The sequence below is a fragment of the Coenobita brevimanus genome, chromosome 37 (assembly GCF_032717465.1).
Source record: "Coenobita brevimanus isolate Jiangsu-jjx chromosome 37, ASM3271746v2, whole genome shotgun sequence".
NCBI lineage: Eukaryota > Metazoa > Arthropoda > Malacostraca > Decapoda > Coenobitidae > Coenobita > Coenobita brevimanus.
Window position 1 is genome coordinate 3,866,612 of NC_136990.1, and position 18,163 is coordinate 3,884,774.

At 44.7% G+C, this 18,163-nt stretch overlaps 1 protein-coding gene across 1 annotated transcript in view; it reads right to left on the minus strand.

The window, feature by feature from the left end:
- Window positions 1-18,163, minus strand: part of LOC145396377 (uncharacterized) — a 40,401-nt gene that overhangs the window by 19,677 nt on the left and 2,561 nt on the right. Inside the window, exons 2-4 of the mRNA XM_080269770.1 lie at window positions 10,566-10,704; window positions 1,818-1,944; window positions 409-457 (exon numbers count right to left, since the gene is read on the minus strand). Of these exons, the coding sequence (XP_080125896.1) occupies window positions 409-457; window positions 1,818-1,944; window positions 10,566-10,704 (315 nt within the window). The remainder of the gene's footprint in view (window positions 1-408; window positions 458-1,817; window positions 1,945-10,565; window positions 10,705-18,163) is intronic.

Consider the following 18,163-nt stretch of genomic DNA (forward strand, 5'->3'; position numbering starts at 1 on the left):
GTTTAAGTGTATAGCACAAGTTAACTGATGAGAAGAACAAGAAAATGCCTAAATAGAGAGATTATTGTACGAAATATTTCTGCATTTCTTCGTGTAACTTACTGTATGTTTATATTACTGGGATTCTTAAATTACTGTTTGATAAGGCAACACATGAATCTAAAGCCTGAATTATGGAGTTGTGCCAGAAAGCAGTGGATTTTTGCTATACTGATAAATCTAGCAGAAGTGTCCATAGCAATACAAGGTGTGGGTCAGGGAAGGGCAAGCCAGAACAGGGAGGACAGGGCAGGGCAGGGCAGGGCAGGGGCAGGGCAAGGGAAGGGACGGGAACAGTGATAGGTAAGGCACGACAGAATAGGGCAGGACAGGGCGGGGCAGGGCAAATGAGAGACATGGCCAACTTACCACATATCAGTCTTCTTCGTTATGGGTTCGTACTGCAGGATCTCTGGGGCTGGGGAAGTAAAAGCAGCATCAGAATTACCTTTTTAAAATCTCTCCATCTCATCCCCAGTTTTTAACATGCTAAATTTCATATATTTTTCTTTACTTCCTGTGTACCAAGTGACTCAATTAAAGCACAAAAGTTAGTTAGGTGTAAAAGTGATGGGAGGAAAATAAAACCAAAATCCTAAAGACAGATCATAAGATACAAGTAAGCACAGACACGCATAGATCAGGATAGTAAACAAATAGACAAAAATTAACCAGACAATTTCCTTAGCTGCTTCTTCAGTTCAAGCAGAAAAATAAAATTGCCTACGTCAAGATGTGGATTAGTCATCGATGGGACAGTCATACGAGAGGTGGCAGTCGAATCTGGGTCGGTGAATACTAGGATATATAAATGTAGCTTCAAGTATCATTATCATTATCATTATCACCGTCGTCGTCGTGGTTATGTGTGAGCTGTGAGTACTACGGAAAATTATCGCTGCATAAATCATCATCATCATCTTATGAATTAGTGACAGGCTCATTCGTCTTCGTCTTCATCTTCATCATCATCGTTGTCACTGTCGTCTTGTTAGTCTGAGAACACATCAACGTAGCTTCATAGGTCATCACCATCATCATCGTCATCGTCATCATCAAGTAAGGGTCTGAGAATACTAGAACACCTAAAAAGCTTCACACATCAACATCGTCGTCGTCGTCATCTTCGTCCTCGTCCTCGTAATAGTCGTTATTATAGTCGTCTTTATCGTCGTTCCTTGAGGGTCTGAAAATACTAGAAAATATTAACGTACCTTCATACAAGACCATTATATTCACTATCATCATTACCTACATCAACACAGGAGCCTGCAATTAGGCAGTTAGGGATGGAGGTAGGTAAAAAAAGATGTAGAGGGAGGAGAGTAAATTTGGAGGGAGGAAGGACAGATGTAGAGGGAGGGAGGAAAGTAGAGGTGGAGGGAAGGAAGGAAGGAGGAAATGGAGGAGGGAGAGAAGGAAGAGAAGAGAGTGGAAAAAAATGAGGACAGAAGGAAGTAAACAAATGCAGAAATATAAATCTGATATGGCGGAAAGGAAGAAAGTAAGACAAAGTGAATGTGAAGAGAGCGAGCGAGGATAATGGCCGAGAAGAGAGTCAGGAAGTGGAAGTAGAAAGGCAGAGAGAAAGGTGGATGTAAACAGAGGAAAGTGGCAAAGAAGAGAGTGGGGAAGGGGGAAGCAGGCGTACAAGGCAGAGAAAAGGACATATATGAGGAGAGGAAAGAGAGCGTAGACACAGAAGGGAATGGCAAAGTAGTAGCAAAGTGATGTATGCAACAAAAATAGCTAATAATTAACACAACCCCAGCGCTCACCAACGTAGTCCGGCGTTCCCAGGATCTCTCTCACCTCCCTGCCTGGGGTTAAGACGCGCGAGATTTCAAAGTCGCAGAGTTTCACGGCGCAGTCAGGGAATTCGCCCATTAGCACCAGATTCTGCGGCTGTAAAGGGGAAAGAAATTAAAATCAGCGTGGTAGTGTGGAGTGCGACAGAGTGAGGTGTGTGTGTGTGTGTGTGTGTGTGTGTGTGTGTGTGTGTGTGTGTGTGTGTGTGTGTGTGTGTGTGTGTGTGTGTGTGTGTGTGTGTGTGTGTGTGTGTGTGTGTGTGTGTGTGTGTGTGTGTGTGTGTGTGTGTGTGTGTGTGTGTGTGTGTGTGTGTGTGTGTGTGTGTGTGTGTGTGTGTGTGTGTGTGTGTGTGTGTGTCTGAAATAAAGATTGTGTTTGCATTAACCTTCTGTGGTTTTGTCATGCGAGGTGTGGCAGAGAAAGTTGTGTGTAAGTGTTTGTGGGGAAAAAAATAGATACACAGAATTTAAGTGCTATGTTGTGGTGTTGTTTTAGGGGCTGGGCATAACTAAAGACCACGGCCAGACTGGAAGAAGTGACATTTATTGTGACATGAACGTTAAGATAATGCAGGAGACGAGGCCAGGGATGGGTCACCTGCTGCTATGTGACCAGTTAAACGGGAAGCCTGGCTCCCTCTCTAACTCCTACAGGATGCATTTCTAGCCTGATTCTTAGTATTATTTAGGTTAACTCTTGGGCAGTAGATGAACTAGATCCCCTACATAGTCTCCCGCTGGCTAGTACCTTTTTGCAAACGAGTAGAAGCCTAGTCACAGACAATCCCCCCTCCCTCCAACCTCATACACACCAAGGTTGAAAAGACACACGGACATACATCTCAGACAAACACACACAAACAAAAAACATCCCATATATCCCCTACACACTCTTACCCCCCACACACCCTCCCCACACACACCCCACACTCACACTACTCCCCGCACACACACCCAAACACTCCACATACCCTCCCCTACATACACTAGGCTACTCCTCACTCCCTCACACACACACACACACACACACACACACACACACTCCCCACGGCATTCCCCACTCACAAGCAAGCCAGGTCCCTCACACAGCCACCCACTGACCACTAACACTCACACAAGCAGCCTAACGCATAAATGTTGCCGCCGCTCATATGTCCCAAGTCACTCTGCACACTAGGCGCATTTGTCTCCGTCATCTCCACACTTTTCCTCTCCATCACGCACCCTGCCATTAGTCTGACATTTATCCTGGACGTGGGGACCTATTATTTTGGCCTTTTATTGTATTCCAGCTGTCTCCCCACGATTCTATTCAGCTTGGGGTAGGGAAACTTAGCGAACTATAATGCTTAATGTATTTGTCTCCACTATCTCGACCCTTCTTCCCTCCATCACACTCTCTCATTAGTTTAAACGTTTTAATATCGAGAAGGGGACCTATTATTTTATGCTACCTATTTCCAGACGATTTTGCTCAGGTTAGATAGAGTTGTCGATTTTAAGGGGGTTGGATATGGCCTTCACAAATCCCTTCAGGACTAAACAGTTCCTCTAAGCTGAATGAAATCGTTTAGTGGAAGTGAAATTACATTATAAATGGTATGTTTGGACAGATGGGGAGAAGTGTTTACTCTCTCTCTCTCTCTAAAAATAACGAAACACGATTATCAAAGTGCAAATCATCTCTCACTTTGCTACCTTCCCGTCGGGTGTGAGAGAGAATGATAAATGGAGACAGTCAAGCGAGATATTATGTTAATGGTAGATAAATAATAAATAATAGCCTGCGTGTGTGTGTGTGTGTGTGTGTGTGTGTGTGTGTGTGTGTGTGTGTGTGTGTGTGTGTGTGTGTGTGTGTGTGTGTGTGTGTGTGTGTGTGTGTGTGTGTGTGTGTGTGTGTGTGTGTGTGTGTGTGCGTGCTTTTTTGATTTATCAGATATCCCAAGGCAAGCCAATAAAACTCTCATGCAAAATGATTGCATATGCTAAAACTATTTTTCTTTTTTCCTTCCTTCCTGTATTCCTTCCTTTCTCCCTTCCTTCAGTCCTTCTTCCTTCCTTCCTTCTTTCCCTGCTTCCTTCCTTCTCTCCCTCCCTCCTTCCTTCCTTCCTTCCTTCCTCCCTTCCTTCCTTCCTCCCTTCCTTTTTAGTTGTTTTCTCTCTAAATGTGATTAGATTTCCACCTGAACTTTGCCCAGAAAATCGTCCTCTTGAGGTCTTTTTTACGTAGTTCAGCAGCATAAACAGAATACTAATGCTCCAGTCTTTTCGACAGCACTTCTTCGTGACTAGCACTATATTCTAGTGTTACTCTACTGTTACAACTCAGCATTCACGATGGAGAGAAGGCAATTTTAGGCAAAGTTAGAGTTAAAAGAGTATAACATCACTTTCTCTCTCTCTCTCTCTCTCTCTCTCTCTCTCTCTATGTATCTATCTATCCATCTATCCATCAACTGCAGGACATACTGTATATTTGCTTAACCCAGCCACTGACCCACACTCCTAGCTTTGGCCACCACAGTCATGAGAGCTATCAAATCCAAACTCTATTTTCGGGGGAGAGAGACAGACGTGAGAAATCTGAGTCGGTGAAAGTATTCACTGCAAAAGGATGAAGGTGCATAAAATTTCTGTCCTACCCTCTCCCAGTCAGCTCCAGAAGGCCATCAGGTCTTGCAGAAAAAGGAGAAGAAATTTATGGGGAGACTAGTGACATAAAAACACTGGAAAAAATTACATTGACTTATATGTGAAAATTAATAGCCCTGCAGACAGATGTAAAAAGATGGGAAAGTGTTTGGTTGTGTATAATATGTATAATTTATCCCTTTTGCGTTTAAAGTCTCAGTCTTTTAAATGCAGTGTCCAGACGTCTCGAAATGAGTGGATCTTGGATACGCACACGCACACAAGAAAGCACACATGGACAAACACACACACACAGACAGATACACACACACACACACACACACACACACACAACCTTTTGCCCATTAACACCACTACCTCACACAACTAACCACACACACACACACACACACACACACACACACACACACACAACCCTTTGCACATTAACACCCCAACTACTACCTCACACAACAAACCTCTCACAATCCCAGACTCCACCACACACACACACACATCATCTCTCGCACTTTAGCATCACAACCACCATCTCAAACAACTAATCTCTAACAATCTCACACTCCGCCACACACACACACACACACACACACACACACAGCACTTGAGCACACATGTAGACACAGCAATAAAAGGGGGAAGGGGAGATGGAGGCCAAATATTGACCCGAGGAACAATGCAGGGTCGAGCCTACCTGTGAAATGGAATGTCATGGTCAAAACAAAGAAAAAAAATAAGAAACAGAAAATCAAAAGGCACACGGATGCAAGCTTAAAAGGAGAATGTCAACTGTGTGTGTGTGTGTGTGTGTGTGTGTGTGTGTGTGTGTGTGTGTGAGGGAGAGAGAGAGAGAGAGACTGGAATTTTGTAGTTGTTAGTATTATTCTTCGTTAACCCCATAGGAACGAGGTCTACCTAAAGGCAAAGGAAACTCTCTCTCTCTCTCTCTCTCTCTCTCTCTCTCTCTCTCTCTCTCTCTCTCTCTCTCTCTCGTTAAGAAGCCGAAGAATGAAAAATTGAGAGAGAAATCAAACAGCGGACAGTGACATCGCTGAAGAAGGAAATTTATCAAGAAAAAGGAGGAAAATCAAGGAAAATAAAGTAAGCAACAGGGAAAACAATGAGAAAAAGACACAGCGAAAGGGGAAAAAATCTGTAAGGAAAATACCAAAAATTAAGCTGGAAGGGGCAGGGAAAGGAAGGAAAAAAACAGGAAGACAGTTGAGTCGAGAAATAGCAAAGACGGAGAGACAATGAAAAAATATCTATAAGGAAAAGACCAGCTGATGATGAAATGGGAGGCGTGGGAAAAGGGGAAAAAATAGCCAGGAAAAGAGTGGGAAATAATAGACATTGAAGAAGGAAATGATGCTTAAATGAAAGGATATATCAGACAGGCACAAGACGTCGATCGTGCCTAGGTGCAATGTATCTAAATTTGGCCAAGGGGAAAGGAAAGTGAAAATGAGAGAGAGAGAGAGAGAGAGAGAGAGAGAGAGGGGGGGAGAATTGTGGCCTAAGACCTGTGAGTTATTTATGAGCAACAGTGGCAGGGAGAGTGATGGGGTCGTGGCCGAGTGATGAGAGGGAAGAGGACGAGGAGGAGGAGAAAAGGAGGAGGAGGAGGAGGAGGTGAAGGAAGGAGAGTTTGAATTAATGAGAGAGAGGATATGGAGGAGAGGGAAGAGCGAGGGAAGGGGGATACAAGGAGAAGAGGAAAATCATGAGGAGAAAGAGGAAGGGGAAAACACAGAGAAGAGCAAGAAGGAAAAGAGGAAGGGGAAATAGGAAGAGGAAGATAATTATGTAGACTCTAGACCTGTGATCTGGTAAGGGATGTGCTTTGAATAATTATACATATTTTTTAATTTACTGACTGGCTCTGAGTAAATTTTTTCCATGTTAAAGTCTGGTAGCTTCATATCACACACGGAAACTCGAAGCGAATTTCTGTTAAAGCCAGACGTCTTAATCCCGTAAGGAGTGGCCACAAACAAATCGTCTCCATGTCCCCTGTCATCTGGCTACTTTCCCTCCAACTCACACCATTCTCATACTCCTCCTCAACCCATTCCTCCATCTGGTAAGGCATAGTTGATATAAAAGCATTCTAAACCTCTAAGAATAAGAGTCGTGAGGATCAGTCTGCCAAGGAAGAATAGCAAGAGACAGTCCTGAGTGGATAATGACAGTGCAAGTATAGTGAAGGTGATAATGATGGGGAGGGTGTTAAGGTGAGTGATAGGTGACACGCTGTAGTGTTAATGGCAGGGGTGTGGTGACAGCTGAGTGGTAGTGGTGGTTGAGGTGGTGGTGGTGGTGATTGTGGAGGTAGTTGTGGTTGTGGTGATATCTCCATTACCTAAAGACTTTCCTTAACTGAAGAGACTGAAATACCGTGCAAAGGAGGTTAATGTGAAGTCAGGGTGATTAGGGTAGGGTTAGGGTGTTAATGAGAGAAAGAGAGAGAGAGAGAGAGAGAGAGAGAGAGGGGGGGGGAGGAGGTGATCTTTTCTCCGTGGCAGTGATGGAGGGATGATGGCCATGGAAAGGTGTTGTTTAGGGAGGGAAGGAGGGATGGCAGCTGAGGGCAAGGGAAAATGAAAAATGGGACAGAGAGAAGGAAGGAAGGAAGGAAGGTAGGAAGAAGGAAGGTAGGAAGAAAGAAGGTAGGAGGGAAGGAAGGTAGGAAGGACAGAGGAATCAAAGAAAGAGGGGTTGGAGGGAGGGAGGAATGAGCGAAGGAAAAATAGAAAGAGAGGAGAAAAAGGGGGAGAGTTAAATGGGAAGGCAGGAAAGAAGAGAGAGGAAAAAGAATGAGGGCAGAAAGGAAGGAGGGAGAGCAGGAAGGGTGGAGCAAACAGAGAGGTTAGAGGAAGGAAAGCTGGAAGAAGGAAGGGAGGAGGGAAGGAAAGAAGGAAGGATGGAAGAATGGAAGAAGAGCGCATTACCCTTTTTACACACACACACACACACACACACACACACACACACACACACACACACTACCCCATCCCCACAAACACAGGCACAAAATCAATGTCCTCAGCTGTGCATGTGGATACTGAATGTTCATTATGGCCACACACAGACCCTCCAAGACCAGGCCTGTTTATCTTTGTGCTTCCTCCTCTCTGGGAACCATAAACCACTCACTGATGGATAATACTGCCGGCTGTTCTTTCGGAGGCTCTGCTCTTGGACGCCGCTGACATATGATCAGTGAATGATTTCCCGTTTTGTTAAGCTGATGAAAATCCCAGCGTCCTAAATAATGATGCAATATACTTAGGCCAAAAAACAGAAAAATAACTGGCTACACAAAAATTCACATACACACACACACACACACACACACACACACACACACACACACACACACACACACACACACACACACACCTCACCAAGCAACAAAAAGTCAACAGGTAACTGCAAGGCAAGAAACAGACTCAAAGAGCTAAGTCACAGAGGCCTAAGAAAGAAACTTAAGCCACACTATAGCCAAGTATTAAATAAGCTAAACCTCGAGAATTCACCTGAAGAGCCACTTAAGGAGCCAAACAGGGCATCAGAGAGAGCCAAACAACCTACTAGTGCCAGAAGAGAGCCATATGGGAGAGTGAAAGAGCCGGACCACCCCCCTGGAGAGGTGTAAACAATGGTAGGAGCCAGAGGGGGGAGGGACAGGTGGACTTACAGGCTTCACTTCATTAGTTCACCATCCATCACTTGCCCGCCACCCCACAGGCCTCACCCCACACACACACACACACACACACACACACACACACACACACACACACACACACACACACACACACCTCTTTCTTGATGCTTACTTTTGGTAATTGCTTGAAGTTTTTTATGGGTTAACAGAAAAGAACACACAAACACACATTGACACACAAATAACTCCCACAACACACACACACACACACACACACACACACACACACACACACACACACACACACACACACACACACACACACACACACACACACACACACAGGCCCCCACTTACTCCAAGTCTCGTACCAGGTAATTTCTGCATCCTAAAACAAGCACCTGTTGACTACGATTGTTCATCTTGGCCGTGAGAGGTGCAATTACCGTCTCATAAAGCTATGTTTGCCTGCAATGGGGCTCGGTTGGGCCTTAAATGCGAAGTAGGGCCCGGAAAAATAGTGCTCAGTTCTCGAAAATACTGCAAGTGAAGTGAGAAATGTGGTGTGGGAAATGGAGGTAGAGAATGCTCAATGCGAGGGTGAACTAGGAGGGAATTCTCTTGTCTTGAAAGTGCTTTGAATTTTGAAAGGCGTAACAGGGTTAAATTTGAAATCCGGCAAAAACAACGTTCAAGCCTCGAAAGTTTTAAGGAAGGAAATCAGAGAGAAGGAAGAAGTTGTAACTGGAAAACAGAAATAGTAAGGAAAGGAGTTATCAAGAAAGCTTTATTAATACAGAATATTCAAGGGTTCGTATGCTTAGCTAATGCCATACGCGAAGAAGGAACTGAGAAAACAAAATGCTCATTCGAGAGTCGCCGAAGTAAGCGTAGACGTGAATATTCAAGTATATGCTTAGTTAACGTCACAGGCAAGGCAGAAGCTGGGATGAAAAGGCTCAGTCCTCGAGAACGGCCAAAATTGGAAAAGGAAATGAATATTCTTGTATGCTTATTTAACACAAAAGGCAAAAGAAAAAAATATGTTGAGCTATACATATGCATTCTCCTGGAAATTTGTCGACTAATTCCGGGAACGCCAGTGTGTGTGTGTGTGTGTGTGTGTGTGTGTGTGTGTGTGTGTGTGTGTGTGTGTGTGTGTGTGTGTGTGTGTGTGGCGGAGTCTGGGATTGTGAGAGGTTAGTTCTGTGAGGTAGTAGTTGGGGTGTTAATGTGCAAAGGGTTGTGTGTGTGTGTGTGTGTGTGTGTGTGTGTGTGTGTGTGTGTGTGTGTGTGTGTGTGTGTGTGTGTGTGTGTGTGTGTGTGTGTGTGTGTGTGTGTGTGTGTGTGTGTGTGTGTGTGTGTGTGTGTGTGTGTGTGTGTGTGTGTGTGTGTGTGTGTGTGTGTGTGTGTGTGTTCTTGCAGTATCTTTGCAATTTCATTCAGCTCAAAGAAATGTCAAAGCTGAAGAGGTTAATAGTTTTTTTTATTATTTCAGAAAACGTTGGATCATTTTTGTCATCTAAGTCCTATGAGTAAATCTTTTCAGCTTTCGAAACTAAGGAAGGAAACAAGTGACTAATGAAAAGTCAGGTGTGTAAGGAGGAGGGCAAAAGAAAAATGGGAGGCCGAGAGTCATGCTTGCAGAGGTAAACAAAAGACAGGAGGATTGGGCACGAGCATTAAGTCGTCAGCTGAGAAACAATAGCCGAGTGGAGACATGGTGGGTGATTTGGCTATGTGGGATGTACATTGTTTTAGTGTTTTGGCGTCGGCTGTTGAAAAGATAAATACGCGGAGGCTACATGAGCACTTGCAAACACCAGATGGCCTAACTTTCTCTGTCTGCTTGGTAAATGTATTGGAAAGTTGAGGGAGAGAGAGAGAGAGACAAAGACAGAGACATACAGACAGACGGGTAGGTAACGAGATGGATGGAAGGATAGAAAGAAAAAAAGACATATAGATAAATACATATATACTGAGACAAGCAGTTTATTCGTTGTCTTACCTTACTATCGAGATACGTAAAGAAAATACACATACAAGTCGCTTAAACGTTTGCCTTAAGTTGGCATCGAGATCAGAAGTAAAGAATATGTACAGACGGTGGTTGCCTTACCTTACAATGGAGATAAGTAAAGGAAAGGCACGTAAAGGACGCTCAATCGTTGCCTTACCTTAGCATCGAGATCGTAGGTAAAGACAAACGTACAGCGATTCTCTTACCTTACTATCGAGATAAGTAAAGGAAAGGCACATAGAAAGTCACTTAATCATTGTCTTACCTTAGCATCGAGATCATAGGTAAAGACAATTGTACAGCGATTGTCTTACCTTTATATCAAGGTGTACGAGGTTGAGGTCATGAAGAGAACAACGTACAGCGATTCTCTTACCTTTATATCGAGGTGTACGAGGTTGAGGTCATGAATAAAAACAAGTCCCTCCAGGAGCTGTCGCGTGAAGCTGATGACGTCCCTCTCATAGGGCACGAGGTCCTGATCCAGCAGAGTCTGTAAGTCACCGCCGGGGGCACTGACGAAGGAGAGAGAGGGATTTAGTGTGCTTAAACCTGAAATCGTAAGTAGGGTGCAGACCCCCCCCCCCAAATTTTATCATTACTAGTCTTTAAAGTACACAAGTTCTGTATGAGACAGCCCGAGCATATACTCAATACGGATGGTGGGTGTTAGCGTCGAAGTGGTGACATGTGGAGATGTAAGAGGACTACTGGGCCCCAAGGAGGACTACTGGGACTTGGGAACAGGCCCTGAAGCCTTTGCCAGAGTCGGACACGTAAAAAAAAAAAATAGGTGATGAAGGAATACATCTGGCCTTGCTATATGGTTGCTGACTGCATTCTGTAATATGGGCTGCAGGTGTTCCACAAATGGCCGCCAAAAATTAGGGGTTTGCATTCCACACTGCAGTTTAACTTAAGTATGCGATTTTTAGGTTTGATTACAGCACCTCATTAAACTAAAAAAAAAAAAAATGAATGCTGAAAAATTACCGGACAAATGGTCTATCTATCACCAGACGCCATAATCTCATGAGAGGTGGACACACACGAACTGCCTCCATTCCTGCTGCCACCAAAGGATAACCTTCTCAGTAATTTTTAAAGATTGTTCTTCCTAGTACCTGAAGATTTATTTAGGTTATATTTGATGCTACCAGACGATAATTTGTTTCAGCTTAGAGGCCTGCCCAAACGGGACTAATGGACGCTATTTCTAATCCTTGTAGTTAAAAAAATAATCACATATCCCTCCCCAAAATTCGTCTGGAGATAGCAAGGAATAAATGCAAAAATTTCTCGGTCTGAAAGGGGTTCTAGCCGAGGGATAAAGAGACCGACATGATCACTATCTCCCAGACTATCGCCCTGTCTCCCCCACCCCTTCACACGGAGACCAAAACAATGGGTCCCTTACATGGTCACTCGGCCCGCCCGCCCTCCTGATGATATGGGAGGAGGTTCGTTAGGCGGGTCAGATTAGAGGTAGGGATGGAGGGAGGGAAAGGGAGAGACGATGAGAGGTGGGATGGAAGGAGAGAGGGAGGGTGAGAAGGAGAGAGGTCGAGGGACGAATGGAGGAAAAGAAAAGGTAAGGGAGAGTGTAGAGCGACAGAGTATGGGAGGTGAGATGGTGTATGACGAAGTAGGTAGGACATGGTGATTGGGAAAGGAGGTGGGATGCATAGAGGTACGCGGTGGGGGATCTGGGGGGGGGGGAACCCTCTCAGGACTTTATTTTATTTTATTTTTTTTTAGGACAGAAGCTAATTTTTCAAGGCAGTTCTTTCTGACGGTGTACGCGAAGCTTAAATCTTGGTTAAGCTGTTTAGTTATCAGTAATGTATTCTCTATAATGTATGAGGATAAGCTGATTTAAATGTTTTCTGTTTTCTCTTATATTCATTAGTCATTAACAATTTTCATGTGAACTGATATATGAACATGAGATTTTAAGAGATAAATTACTTACACATAACTTTTTTTAACATGTGTTCATATACTCGTGTACTGAGCATATTTTGTAGCAGTAAGTTGGAAATCAGTGCAGCTTCGAGTATTCACAGGCTAGCTTCTTCCCTCCCACCACCCTCCCAGCCAAGTGCCTGCCCATACGCTTATATTGGGATGGGGGAAGAGAGGCAGGATGAGGGAAGGGAAGGAGAGAAAATGGGATGGGAGAGAGGTTCCTTAAGTGGGCCAGATTAGGAGTAGGGCTGGAGGCATGGAAGGATGGATGGAGGAAAGCAGGAAGGGAGGGGGATGGATGGAGGGAGGGAGAGAGAAAGGAAGAGAGCAATAAAAGGAAGCAAGGATGGTAAATGAGAGTAGGGGGTGAGGGTGAAGGATGCGAGTGAAAGGGTGAAAGTGAGGTAGGGTGTAATTAAAAAGAGAGAGAGAGGGGAGAAGGAGAGAGAGGAGGGAATGACAGGGAGTGGTAGGATGGAAAGAAAGGGGATTAGGGAGAAAAAGGTATGGAAAGTATGGGGAAGGGAGAGGGAAAGGGAAATGGAAAGTGACAGGATGAGAGAGAGAGAGAGAGAGAGAGAGAGAGAGAGAGAGAGAGAGAGAGAGAGAGAGAAGGGGAGGATGCTGGAAGATGGCGTGGGTGGGAGACGAAAGGTGAATTTGGGGGATTATTTCAAGTGGAAGAACCTAAGGATAATGTGTGCTTAACCTTTTGACCACGACGAAGGGCTATAATGGTTCTGGAGAGGGACGCCTTCACGTGGTGGCACCAATATGACCGAGCGGTGGAGCTGCCTGGCTATACAAACGTCCCAACCAGTCCCCTCCCTATCCCCAGAAAGGAGAGTAATTGACTGCGAAAAACGGGGAATTCAGGCTTGTATTTCACAGGGTTCACATTGAGATAAGCTTGGGGTTGCGGATGCTACTACTACTACTATTACTAGCCTAATAATAATAATAATAATAATACCACCACCATCACTACTACTACTACAGTTACTACTACTACTACAACAACTACTGCTTCTACTATTAACACCACCACCACCACTACTACTACTACTACTACCACCGTACTTCTAGCACCACCACCACTACCACACATCTGCTACTACCACTACTACTACACTACACGAATTCTGTATTTTTCCGGCAAGTTAGAAGAGTCTACTAGCTTCCAGTCCCATCTAGAATTCGGTCCTAGATTTGCTTGTTCAAGATCCATCACATTAAGTCTCTGTAAGGTGATGTTTACTTACTATATCTTTATTTGGAGTCACGGTACTTTATTTTACCATATAACTTTACTTCCCTTCAACGACGAGACTGTTTGTAGGTAAGGGATTGAACAGGGAATAAGGCTGCCAGAGATCGAGCAGCGTGGACAGCCGCCATTAGGTGACCAAGGCCGACGCATGTAAGTTGGTGCCTTTATAAACGATGCAACGAATAGACATGAACCTAAAATTAAGTAACATTATCCTTTTTACTCTAACTTGGCCTAAAATTGCTCTCTCTCTCTATCTTCAGTCTGAGTTGTAACATGGGATTAAAATCAGACTATAATGCTAGTCACGAAGAAGTGCTATGGAGATCAATAAAAATCGTTTGGAGGGGACAGGGGTAAAATAGCATTGATTTCTATGGAGGTAAGGGCTTACCTTTTCCTCTCTCTCTTTCTCTCTCTAATTAAGGACTATGAACGAGAAGTTTGAAAATAAGAATGTGAATTATTCTAGAGAGGTAATACAGAAGTATGAGGGGATTTTCTTTACGATTAGAGAGAGAGAGAGAGAGAGAGAGAGAGAGAAATTATACTGACGTCAGAGGTCACACGGGGTCAAAGGTTACGGCTGTTCTGGGAGTGAATTTGTGTGTGAAAAAAGGGAAGGATGGTGAAAGGTATGTGTGGTTCTGGGTTCGTATTCTCGTAGGGTAAGGAGGCTCCCTAACACCCCCTTCTCCCTCTCTCTCTCTCCCTCTCTCTCTCAAGGCTTCCAAATATGCGTGCAAATTCGGCCTCGCAACATTCCTAGCCCCACCACACCAGGAAAGCCTATTCTTTGATGGGGTATATGAGGGTTGCAAGGGGGAGAAAGGGAAGGGGAGAGGGAAGGGGGAGGAGGGGAGGAGAAGGAAGGGGATGGGGAGAGGAGAAGAGAGGGAGGGGAGAGAGAGAGAGAGAGGAGGAGGGGGAGGGGTGGGAATGGTGAATAGGCAAGGGGATTGTGGAGAGGTCAGGAGGGAGAGAAAGAGGTGAAAGGATTGGAATGGGGATGGTAAGAAGGAAGAGGAGGAGGTAAGAGAAAATGAGGGTGAGGGAATAGGGAGGGGGAAGTAAAGGGAGAGGGGTAACAAAGGGGTGATGGGAGAGAAGGAGAAGGGTGTGGGAAGGAGGAGAAAGGGGGAGAAGAGGAGGGAAGGACAAAAGGTGAAGGGGTAGGAGGAAGGATGAGGACTAAAATGCGAGATACACAGTGTTAAGAATGCCCTGAAGGAAAACAGATGGAGGAGAAGGGAAGAGAATGGAGTGAAAGGGGTAGGGGAGAGGAAAATGGGAGGGAGGAGGGAAGGAAGAAAGGAGGGAAGGAGAAGGGGAAAGGAGAGAGAGGGGGGGTAAAGGTAGGCTAAATACGAGAAACAGAATGCGAAATGTGCCGTAAAGGGTGAATACTCGAGATAAGAGAATTTCAAGGGAATTTTAATGATACGAAAGTCGGCCCTACCAAGATGCCTTTTTAGGGGTGGGTGGCCAAGAAGTTCTGTTCGTATGCGATTCTTTGTTTGTTTCTCACGATTCTAGGTTTGAGGGGGGGAGAGGGTGTAGGGAGAGGGGCGAGAGGTGGGGGAGAAGTATGGAAGGAAGGGAGAAAGGATAGAGGGAGGGAGAGAAGGAGGGAATGAAGGAAGAATGAAGGGGGGCTATGTTTGTGATTCTAAATTTCTCTCTCATGATTCTAAGCCTGAGAGAAAGGTAAGTAATAACAGTGGAGGAAGGAGGGAAGGAAGAAGTGAGAGGATGGAAGGACAGGTGGAGATGGGAGGAAGGAAGGGAGAAATTAATGAATGAAGGAAAGGTTGGGGAGGAAAGATAAAGAAATATGGACTAGAAGAACAGAGAAAATCTAAGAACGTGAGAAATGCAAAAAAGATGAAATGAACGAATTAAAGACTAAATGAACGCACAAAAAAAAAAAAAAACAGCGAATGAATGTATGAATGGAAAATGACAGAAAAATGAATATATTAACGAAGGAATGAAGAAAGTACTGAAAGGTAGGGAGGAAAAACAAAAAAAATTTCTCACAGGCAAAGCATCGGTGAATTCCAAACAATCTCTGCTTATCTGGTATTGAATTGTTGATACAGTATGACATCACCAAATTTTTAAATGTACATATTCGCTTATTGTGAGAGACATAAAAAGCAGTCAACACTACCTGGCCTTTGTCATCATATCCTGTGTCTCTGCATACGTGATAGTAAAAGTCTCTGTGTGGTGTGTGTGTGTGTGTGTGTGTATGTGTGTGTGTGTGTGTGTGTGTGTGTGTGTGTGTGTGTGTGTGTGTGTGTGTGTGTGTGTGTGTGTGTGTGTGTGTGTGTGTGTGTGTGTGTGTGTGTGTGTGTGTGTGTGTGTGTGTGTGTGTGTGTGTGTGGAGTTACTAGTGTGATGTGTGGTAATATAAGGTGTTGATCTGTCAGGTGCGGTAGTATGTGGTGTGTCAATATAAAGTGTGTACGAGGTATAGCAGCGTGAAGTGTAAGGTGCAGCTGTGTGATGTGAAGATGTGTGAAGTGTAACACTATTTTTCACCAAACAGTGACTTTTCTAGTGCTTTGCCAAACACAATGCCCCACTCCTATCAAAACTCTCTTTCACTCTCACTCTCTCTCTCTCCACCATAGTTCACGTACCCACAGCCTCTCCCTTATTCCTTCCAGGCCTCATCAGTCTATTTGGTATTTAGGTCACTATATTCATCACCTGCCTAAAGATACCTTCACCCTCACCTACCATCCACTACCATACCACCCTCAGCCCCTTGCCACCCACCAGCACTACCACTACTACCATTTCACACAGTCTACCACTACCACAATCATCCCTACCATCACCATCATCACTTCCACAGTCATCACCACCACTACCATCACCATCACCAACACCACCAACATCACCATCATTCTACACAACAGTCAACTTCCACCCACCTACCACAACCCCACCAAATTATTTTTCCCCTTCCCTGTCACCCACCTACACGACCACCTTACCCACCTATACCACCATTATCCCACCTGCACCACCATCTACCCTCCTACACCACCACATACATTTCCAAACCCCATCAACCCACCTACACTCCCACCTACCCACCTATGTCAAAACTCACATCACCACAAGCCTACCTACAGCACCACCCACCCACCCACCTACACCACCACCAGCTACACCCGCCTACCCACCTTCACCACCACCCTACCCAGCTCCGTCCCACCATCCTAACATCCCCCAGAGGCCTAGGGGTCGTGATGAATGGGTCCAGAGACGGTGCTGATAAGGTGAAATGGCCCCCCTGTTATCTGACAAGGGCCGAGGGAGCCTGGGGCCTCACACTGCGACCTTGTACCCATAACTCAGCATGTATTTAGGACCGTGGAAGAGCGTAAGTAAACAGGTGAGTCGATGAGAGAGGGAAGAGAAGCTATACTCCTTTTTACCTCCACCAGCGACTTTGGACGAAGGTCATGTATTCTCCCTCGTGTGTCTGTGTACAAGATATCTCTAAATGTTGTTAGCGGATTTCAGTGACATCTGGTGGGTACGTGGGCAGTGAGTCAAGATAGAGTTGATTAGATTTTTTGAGTTGGATCCGAATCAAATGCAGGAATACATCATAAATCTTACTGACGTTGACGGAGATAGGCGCCCTCTGAGACTCCGTGACATGGCAGACTATGGCCGTAAAAGTTAATCTGCTATGTTGTCCCCGTAAAAGTATTTGTCTGGTATGAAAGAGGAATTACCACAGAAAAAAAAATTACTGTTGGCGAAGGTATGCGTTCTCTGAGTACTTCCTAACTGTTTCAAGGTCCTGTTTAACCTCCTACCCCACCTCTATTTACTGACTTAAGGCTCAACGTAATCACCCTAAAAGCAATCAGTTTAACAGTCATTAAAAGGGGGAGGTGGTGACTTAAATTTCGTAAAGAAAGACATTACTGACCTTCTTCCCATATGTCATAACCCCAGATTTGCAGATGCCATCACGATTGTACTGAAGAAGATTGTCCTTACATGTATTCAATATGGACGGTGGATATTAGTGCCCAAATCGTGACATAGGAAAAATACGTCGCCTGATCCATAGGGTTAACAACAGCATCCCCGACGAGGCCATTGGAGGTCAGTGTGTCATCAGATAGGGAGCTGCTTTCCCCTTCTACGACCCCCTGATAATATATGTTCAATTACCAACTACAGCCTTGCGGTCATTGTCCATTGTCTAGCGGCTGGATTCTGGCCTGGCGAGGATCCTTGACCCCTTTCAGCTCAGTTGATGGCCAGGTGTAGTCAGACTGGATGAGATGGGGCTCTACTGTTTTTCATTATATTATACAGTCATTTTACCTTAACCTGGGCCAGAGTTTCGTCCCTCTCCTGCTTCTTTCACGGACCTCATTGACAGAAAAAGGCAGTGTTGTAGTTCAGCATCCTTTCCTTAGCACTGCTTCGTGACTAGCACCACATTCTAGTGTCAATCTCTTACTATTATTCAGCTATGAAGATAGAGATGGTAATTTTAGGTCAGGATAGAGTCAAAGCGGAATAGTATTAATCTATTGTTATAACCGAAGCTCAGCACTGGAGAGACGGCAATATTAGGTCATACTAAAGTTAACACAGAACATCTACTTTTCTTCACCTTTCCGTAAGATGTGCGCCAGGGACGGGGACCTGACTATTAACGAGGTGGTGGTATCCTGTCCCGTCGTGCCTGA